Source organism: Doryrhamphus excisus, linkage group LG1, assembly GCF_037039965.1.
Source record: "Doryrhamphus excisus strain RoL-2023G ecotype Guam linkage group LG1, RoL_Dexc_Guam_v1.1, whole genome shotgun sequence".
Classification (NCBI taxonomy): Eukaryota; Metazoa; Chordata; class Actinopteri; order Syngnathiformes; family Syngnathidae; genus Doryrhamphus; species Doryrhamphus excisus.
In genome coordinates, this window is record NC_136357.1 from 3030001 (window position 1) to 3040000 (window position 10000).

General features: G+C 36.2%; 1 protein-coding gene across 3 annotated transcripts in view; it reads right to left on the bottom strand.

Moving 5' to 3' along the window:
* The window catches only part of LOC131131639 (CD44 molecule (IN blood group) b), a 20068-nt gene that overhangs the window by 8293 nt on the left and 1775 nt on the right, over positions 1–10000 (bottom strand). For 2 of the 3 annotated variants that reach the window (XM_058076511.2, XM_058076510.2), the window contains exon 2: positions 2840–3005. In XM_058076511.2, the coding sequence (XP_057932494.2) occupies positions 2840–3005 (166 nt within the window). Of the gene's footprint in view, positions 1–2839; positions 3006–4321; positions 4342–10000 lie in introns of those variants that run through there. The other variant, XM_058076513.2, reaches the window with a different exon arrangement.

Consider the following 10000-nt stretch of genomic DNA (forward strand, 5'->3'; position numbering starts at 1 on the left):
CAAACATTTTTCTAAAAAAAAAAAAAAAAATTTGGTAATATTTTGACTTTATTTTTTTCTATCCTATGACTTAACTATATTAGTTTGGCAGAAATACTCATTTGGGGTATATCACATTATTGTTGAAAAAGTAAATCAAATGCAAAATAATACTTTCCCTTGTAGGTCATCAACACTTGTGGTTGGTAAGTCATCATTTTTACAAAATAAAACACCAGAAGTAGAACATTTCCAAAACCTAGCAACAGTATGATGCATAGCTGTGGTGTGATGGTGACTGTGACTAATTTAAGGATCACATTTTTACACAATGACATATCGTGTTGTGCAAAACAGGGTGTTTTTTTCGTGTGTGCATATTTGTCAGACTTAAATGTTCCAGATCATCAAATTTAAAGACGACCTATTTTGCTTTGTCAAATTTTCTGACCTACAGTGAAGAAAATAAGTATTTGAACACCCTGCTATTTTGCTATTTCTCCCACTTAGAAATCATGGAGGGGTCTGAAATTTTCATCGTAGGTGCATGTCCACTGTGAGAGAGATAAACTAAAAAGAAAAATCCAGAAATCACAATGCATGATTTTTTAACAATTTATTTGTGTGATACAGCTGCAAATAAGTATTTGAACACCTGAGAAAATGAATGTTAATATTTGGTACAGTAGCCTTTGTTTGCTATTACAGAGGTCAAACGTTTCCTGTAGTTTTTCACCAGGTTTGCACACACTGCAGGAGGGATCTTGGCCCACTCCTCCACACAGATCTTCTCTAGATCAGTCAGGTTTCTGGGCTGTCGCTGAGAAACACGGAGTTTGAGCTCCCTCCAAAGATTTTCGATTGGGTTCAGGTCTGGAGACTGGCTGGGCCATGCTAGAACCTTGATATGCTTCTTACGGAGCCACTCCTTGGTTTTCCTGGCTGTGTGCTTCGGGTCGTTGTCGTGTTGGAAGACCCAGCCACGACCCATCTTCAATGCTCTGACAGAGGGAAGGAGGTTGTTCCCCAAAATCTCACAATACACGGCCCCAGTCATCCTCTCTTTAATGCAGTGCACTCGTCCTGTCCCATGTGCAGAAAAACACCCCCAAAGCATGATGCTACCACCCCCATGCTTCACAGTAGGGATGGTGTTCTTCGGATTGTACTCTTCATTCTTCTTCCTCCAAACACGCTTATTGGAATTATGACCAAAAAGTTCTATTTTGGTCTCATCTGACCATAAAACTTTCTCCCATGACTCCTCTGTATCATCCAAATGGTCATATGCAAACTTAAGACGGGCCTTGACATGTGCTGGTTTAAGCAGGGGAACCTTTCGTGCCATGCATGATTTCACATCATGACGTCTTAGTGTATTACCTACAGTAACCTTGGAAACGGTGGTCCCAGCTCTTTTCAGGTCATTGACCAAGTCCTGTCGTGTAGTTCTGGGCTGATTCCTCACCTTTCTTAGAATCATTGAGACCCCACGAGGTGATATCTTGCATGGGGCTCCACTCCGATTGAGATTGACCGTCATGTTTAGCTTCTTCCATTTTCTAATGATAGCTCCAACAGTGGACCTTTTTTCACCAAGCTGCTTGGTAATTGCTCCGTAGCCCTTTCCAGCCTTGTGGAGGTGTACAATTTTGTCTCTGGTGTCTTTGGACAGCTCTTTGGTCTTCGCCATGTTACAAGTTAAAGTCTTACTGATTGTATGGGGTGGACAGGTGTCTTTATGCAGCTAACGACCTCAAACAGGTGCATCTGATTCAGGATGATACATGGAGTGCAGGTGGACTTCTAATGGGCAGACTAACAGGTCTTTCAGGGTCAGAATTCTAGATGATACACAGGTGTTCAAATACTTATTTGCAGCTGTATCACACAAATAAATTGTTAAAAAATCATGCATTGTGATTTCTGGATTTTTCTTTTTAGTTTATCTCTCTCACAGTGGACATGCACCTACGATGAAAATTTCAGACCCCTCCATGATTTCTAAGTGGGAGAAATAGCAAAATAGCAGGGTGTTCAAATACTTATTTTCTTCACTGTATAAATGTTGCTATAATATGGTATTCTTGTGTTAAACTATGCCAAAGTGTCAGATACTAAGGTTTGCACATTTGGAAGTAAGCCCTTAAAGAAGTTTTGTATATGTTTTGGTTTTCTAACACCAAGTTCTAGTGACATCAATGCAATCCGAACGTCCGCATATGGGCTGCAGATTATGGTACAACGTATCTGGAAACCCTTGGGAGCATTTGGGAGTGTGACCAATCACAGCGGATTGGGCGTACCTAGAGGAAGACCTGAGGCGAAGGAAATGAAACAGTTTGTTTGGGTTGGAAGCAGGAAGTCCATGGAAACACTGCAGTGAGAGGTGCAGAATCTGGAAGATCTAGAAAGCTTTTTGTGTGGGCTATTGTGTGTAGCTGCTCTATAGGAGTCCAGTCCTTTAATATTAGTCAGTGAAAAAAATGCAGTTTTTAAATGAAACTTTTTTATTATTCAGGCAAAAAAAAATCAAAACCTACATGGTTCTGTGTGAAAAAGTGATCTCCCTCCTGTAAAACTGAGATTAATCTGGAAAAGATTATGAAGCCGTGAGAGTGACAGCCATTATCCAAAAATGGTAAAAACATGGAAGAGTGGTCAACCTTCCCCGAAAAACCAAAATTACCCCAAGAGCACAGTGATGACTCATCCAAAAAGTCACAAAAGACCCCACAACAGCAAGAACTGCAGGCCTCACTTGCCTCAGTTGAGGTCAGTGTTCATGAACGCACCATAAAATCAGCACCAACACGGTCAACATTTGTCACAATAGCAAAATAACGCAATAATAACGTACCTGCAGGTTTCCATGTCTTTATGAAAGGCCTGCTCGACTTGGTCCGGACTTGCCATTGTGCTCTCCAGCTGCTTGCAAACCTTTTCAGCATTGTTAAAGGTCAGAGAGTAACGATGTTCTCCCTCGACAAGAAACACTCCAGCGTAGCTGCAGCTGCGAGAATTAACTATAAAGGAAAAAGCACAAAGAACAATATTCATAGTCAATGTAAAATATGGAGAAATAAAGGAAGCAACAAACAAACAGAAGCAAATCATTTCCATTGTTTTGTATCATTGCACTTTTATTAGCTTGTTTGCAAGACAGTACATGAATCTCTGATGTCACATGCATGAAAACATGTCATGTACCATGAGAACCCTTTCAGTGGATAATATGCAAATGATGGATTTGGTACAGCCATGGCATGTTCCATGGATTGATGCTTCTGTTTGACAATGTTAGCATGGGAAAAGAACGGAAGAATCATGTGTCTAAGTCAGGGGTGGGCAAACTTTTTGACTCGCGGGCCGCATTGATATGACAAAATTTATATTAATTTATAAGACTATATATTTTACACGTAACAGTTCACCTGGTATTATTGTATCTGTAAAATTGTCATGCAATCTGCTATTATTATTTATTATTTTATATTTATATTTAAATATTTTAAAAATAATAAAATATTATAATAATTACAATAAAATTAAAATAATAATTATTATATTATTATTATGTAAAATATGCAAATATAATAATCATATTATATATAATTAATATAATAAGTAGCATCAATCTAATAATCATAATAATCATAATAGTTCTAATAATTATTATAATAATCTAATAATAATCTAATAATAATAATTATTATTATTATTATTATTATGTGCTTATGTCCCTTTTTTCAGGAGCACTTTGTAAACAACAGACCATGTCAAAAAACGAAATTGATAAAACCATCAAAAGGTTGGCTCAGGCCATGATGCCAGGTTGTATGTTGAGTTTAAATGAAATACTTTGGAAAGATTGGGCGGGCCGTATTCAAACACTTGGCGGGCCGGATGTGGCCCCCGGGCCGTAGTTTGCCCACCCCTGGTCTAAGTCCTCTGGGACCGACACACACACACAACCCAACCCTCGAGAAAGACACTCGACACAAGTAGCTTGATTGTCAGAATAATTAAATGGCTAAATGGACTTTAACAGGATGTGGGAAGTGGGAAATGACTTCACTTCACTTCAAATGGTTCAAACCATCCAAAATGAAAAGTATGTCAAAAAAGAGAATAAAATGAAAGACCAGGCAACAGAATGTGGCCGCATTGATCACACCGAGCTCGAAGGAAGTTCCCAATAAGCAAGTGAAAGCCACATGGTTGGGAAATACCAAACAGTACAAAACGGGCAACTGTAACTGAGTATTTCATCTTCTCCGTGTTCATGTTCATAAGCCATAATAACTGCTGTTAATATTCTTGCATTGAATTTTCTGCTTACCTTATCTTATTATTAACACACCAAATTGTTGCTTTTCCCACAAACACCACGAGCAATGACACAGTGGAAAGTCATCTACCATCTATTTGAGGTATGTGAAACTCTGCTACCATGGCAACCAGTAAATCACAATAATACTGTTTTGCTTGCTGAGCTCAGAAAAGACAAGCATGTAATCAGTCATTCAAAAAAATGCATGAAAAAATTAAAAAAAGTTTACTTGTATGAGCCAAAGTTATAGAAACTAAACATGATATACTTTACAGCAGTTAGTGTAAAACTTGGAAAGCAGTATAGATTATAATTATCACTACTTAGAGTGAGCACCATTATTATGTCTGAGATGCACATGTTGTTCATGAAAGTCTCTTTAATTCCACCATGCACTCGTGTACCTTTGCATAGTTAATCAAGAAAATTAATCAAAGTTATGACAAAAAAAATTCCGAAAAACTCTGACCAATAATGCATGCCGTTAAAAAGAATCTCCCATATTGGTATTTTTTGAAAGTGTGTTGTTGTATTAGACTGCATTCATTCATAATGCATGCCATTATACTGCTTCATGTGCTCACTACGGTCACATGATATTAAAGGCAACTTGTTCCACTGGTTAAGTGTTAAAAAAGGAAGGACTTTGTTGGGGAACGAAGTGTACTGATTCCACTGCTTGTGTCGTAAGTTTTCCTCTTGTGTTGCAACATGTTCGTATGCATTATGAAGAAAAATTCAATGTGTAAGCAAATAACTACAATGACTATGATATTATTATGCTTCCTTATTTTAAATATACAATACTATGTAAAATATAATTTGCAATTAATCTGTCACTTTTTTGATAAGTAAATCCCACTCCAACAGCGGTTGGAAGCAGTTGGGCAACGAGGGTCTGTGCCAATACTGTGGTGAGCGGCAGTTACACCCCCCGCCCCCCCCCCCACGCACACACCCCCACCCCTGCAACACACACACACACACCTGACAGAAGCTTTAACACATGGTGCCACATGGCAAAGTGTCCGTGCAAGAAAAGGCTGAAAAACAACACAGAAGCCGTGGCCTTGCAATACCAGCCAAAAGGATCAAAAAGAGCAACAACTTCGAAAAAAAAGGGGATCCATTAGTATGCAGAGGGGGCGGTCACGGGGGTCTTTGTGAAGACCCAAAGCCTACCATCCTGAGGCAGTGACTGCTCCAAAGCTTTTATTGTCACATCATGGAGATGAAAGCAAGACACATGCTAATTCTGGATGTTTAGAGCCTAAAAGAGGATTTTTTTGTTATGAAAAAAATGAAATATGGAAGTAATAGAGCAGTTAAACGCTCTACTTTTACTTCACTTTCTTTCCTTCTGCTCTACTTTCCATTCCTATTGTTATGGTAAGGTCATAAATTAAGCCATGGAGGTGCACAAACATGAATTCTGTTGCATCATGATAAAGCATGGCGACAACTAGTATGCCAAGTACCAAGTCAAGATTAACTCATTCAATGCCAGACATTTTTCTAAAGCCGTCACAAAAGTATTCGTATATATTCAGCCAAAATGTATATACAACATAAAGAACCCAAAAAGGTTGTTTTACATGAAATATTTTACAAATATAACACCATGAACTATTTGTTTTGTCTTAAAACTGCACCAAACATGCTCTTTTCAATTGTGGAGTTACATCAACACCTCTGTGATTGGTCGGCATTAAAAAAAAAAGTATAAATATGTATTTGGTAGTGAAAGACTTAACACACAACATTGGCTGCCTTCTTCTATTTTATCAACATGAGCGAGGTTACATTTTGCTCATAATGTCCGAATTAGTTTGCTCAAACGGGTACATTTTTGTTCACACAAATATTAGTTTGGCCTCATGCCGTTACCGTCCCTCCAACAGCACTCTACTATCTTTCATCATCACACCTCAGTGAAACTGCTCTGTCAGCAGCCATGTCCTACCACTCACAACAAAGAGCTGAAATGTGAGATCTATGTGCAAATATGTTTGGTGTGCACAAGTAAGCACATACACACTCACATGCAGCATCGCCTGAAGGTCACTGGAAGGAGTGTCAATCCCGTTTATTGCAAACATATCTAATGTATTTTCCATAGGAAAGACAATAGATCCTTGTTTATGGTTGTTTTTGGTTCCAGAACTGACCGTGATAAGTGAATAAGTGAAGATAGTAGATACATAAATGAAAAATAAAGTTTGTCATGGTTATGGCCACAACACTAGTCCGTGTTATTATTATTATGTTATATATTATGGTGCTTGTTGTGAGATCATTAAAAACTGCAATAAACGCTTGTTGTTCAAGTCTGGTGATTACTGACACCTAGTGACCAATGTAGAAGATTACATTCTCAATTTGAATGCGTATTCCTAATTCCTTTCATTTTTAATTTAGATCATTCCACAATTTTTATGTTTAAAAAAATGCAGGATTTGCTTAAGATTTTACCTAAAAAAACTAATAAGCCATATTCAAGATGAAACAGTATGATTTGTAAATTAATATGTTTGAAAAACTGAAAAATCCGGCGATGTGGCAAGGGAACATTGTTAATATAAATACAATTAATTCATTCCAGACACCAAAAATATCAACAAAAATCAATTTTATGGAGAATAATATTTTTTAAAGAGCATAAAACAATGCAAAATATTGATAAATGATGAATGTTAGCAAGGACGGCATAGATTAGAGAGGGTGGCAAGAAAAAGTAGGAGATCCACACCAACACCTGATTGACATCTTGATCTTTAATCATCCCCTTTTGTAAAATCAACCTCCTTCTGTTCTTTCTTTACCAAGATGGAACTTATTGTTGATTCAGCCAACAGACTATTTTGCATTTTATTTGAATTTGTCAAATGAATGTGCCTTGCAGGGTATTGGAGTATTGCGTAAATTAAATATTTGGTTTTGAATGTGTGATCCAAAATGGCTGAATAAACAAACTGGGAGTAGTCTGCATCTTTATTAATACCACAAAATTCAACATACCAAAGACTAAAATATAAGTGAGTCACGCTCAATATTATATGATAACTAAGTTTTCAAGAACCAAGGACAAATTTGGGTGAAAATTTGAGTTGAAAAACAAATCCTACAAAAAGTGTAGCATTCAAAAAACTGTACAACTGCAATTCAAGTGTCCAAACAGCAAAGGATACTGCAGATATTTTCGATTCGTGCTGAAAACTGAAGAATAGTCAAGTCAAGATTAACTCATTTAACCCCAGCCATTTTTCTAAAGCCGTCACAAATGTATCCATATATTCAACCAAAATGTCTATACAACATAAAGAACCCAAAAAGGTTGTTTTACATGAAATATTTCACAAATATAACTATTTACATTTTTTTTTTACATTTTGGCCATTGTTTTGTCTTAAGATTTCACCAAACATGCTCTTTTCAATTGTGGAGTTGCATCAACACCTCTGTGATTGGTCGGGATTTAAATACTGTCACCACACAATTCACCACACTGAGCACAAAACATGCAAAAACTATTGACAGCCAATAAATGAATTGTGTCAAAAACTAACCTAAATTAGCACAGTCAAAATGTTGTCTTATATCAACATTATTGGTAATGGTAATGGTAATGGTTTTATTTCATTTGAACATGCATCAGATTACAATTGAATGCATCACATAATCAGTTCACAGTTCCACATGTCCAAAAGGAGTAGGAAGAAGCAAAGCTTATTAAATTCTACCCCTCCATCTGGTACTTTTACAATCAGTAACTGTTACATTTGTTCACTTCCTGCTTTCCATAATACAGTTTAAGGTTTTTTTTTTTTTTAAATAATGCACCTCATACTTCGGTATATAGTTTAAGTTTAGTTTTTTTTATTTTTTATTAAAAGTAGGAAGAAGAATTTGTACACTTCCTGCTTTCCAAATATAGTTTAAGTTATTTTTTTAATTTTATTTTATTTTTGTCACTTACCGAAGTAGGAGGTGATATGAGCATCCAATGCCATAATGGGTACCATAGTAACTGTCAATATAGTGATATATATAGCACATCATGACTGTTTTTTTTTTTAAATGAAGTCATTATTTGAAATAGCATTGCTCAAATGTAGTAGATGCAGGTGTACCTGAAGCTGTCGTGAGTAAACAGCATGTTCCATAAACCAGGACCCAACTTTGGACAACATCCAGTTTTTGCTCTCTGCTTCTCTATTTTGGTCCAAGCTGGTCACATCCAAGCTCCAGCTATAGTCCATATGTACAATATACAATATAACAGACTTTATTACCAACTTAACTCTTGAAAAAATATAAAGTAAAAACTCAGCACTCAATATCAAAAATGAAGCTCTCAGACAAGCAGGAAGTCATAAATCCGGGGCACAGTCATATAGAAATCTCAAGGGCAACGTGGTGAAGGACGCAAACACATGGTGAAGGAGAAAAAGCCTCATTGTTGTTAAGATCTGGTTGCAGCCAAGTGTGGCTCAACCAAACCTTATTTTCACATATGATAAAGAAGAGGTCATTCTGGGAAGATGTGGTTAGAAACTTTAAAAAACCTTAAAAAACACGATGGTTAGGCGGAAGGCTGATATTAGGGTATTGGAGTATTACCTAAATTAAATATTTGGTTTTGAATGTGTGATCCAAAATGGCTGAATAAACAAACTGGGAGTAGTCTGCATCTTTATTAATACCACAAAATTCAACATACCAAAGACTAAAATATAAGTGAGTCACGCTCAATATTATATGATAACTAAGTTTTCAAGAACCAAGGACAAATTTGGGTGAAAATTTGAGTTGAAAAACAAATCCTACAAAAAGTGTAGCATTCAAAAAACTGTACAACTGCAATTCAAGTGTCCAAACAGCAAAGGATACTGCAGATATTTTCGATTTGTGCTGAAAACTGAAGAATAGTCAAGTCAAGATTAACTCATTTAACCCCAGCCATTTTTCTAAAGCCGTCACAAATGTATCCATATATTCAACCAAAATGTCTATACAACATAAAGAACCCAAAAAGGTTGTTTTACATGAAATATTTCACAAATATAACTATTTACATTTTTTTTTTACATTTTGGCCATTGTTTTGTCTTAAGATTTCACCAAACATGCTCTTTTCAATTGTGGAGTTGCATCAACACCTCTGTGATTGGTCGGGATTTAAATACTGTCACCACACAATTCACCACACTGAGCACAAAACATGCAAAAACTATTGACAGCCAATAAATGAATTGTGTCAAAAACTAACCTAAATTAGCACAGTCAAAATGTTGTCTTATATCAACATTATTGGTAATGGTAATGGTAATGGTTTTATTTCATTTGAACATGCATCAGATTACAATTGAATGCATCACATAATCAGTTCACAGTTCCACATGTCCAAAAGGAGTAGGAAGAAGCAAAGCTTATTAAATTCTACCCCTCCATCTGGTACTTTTACAATCAGTAACTGTTACATTTGTTCACTTCCTGCTTTCCATAATACAGTTTAAGGTTTTTTTTTTTTTAAATAATGCACCTCATACTTCGGTATATAGTTTAAGTTTAGTTTTTTTTATTTTTTATTAAAAGTAGGAAGAAGAATTTGTACACTTCCTGCTTTCCAAATATAGTTTAAGTTATTTTTTTAATTTTATTTTATTTTTGTCACTTACCGAAGTAGGAG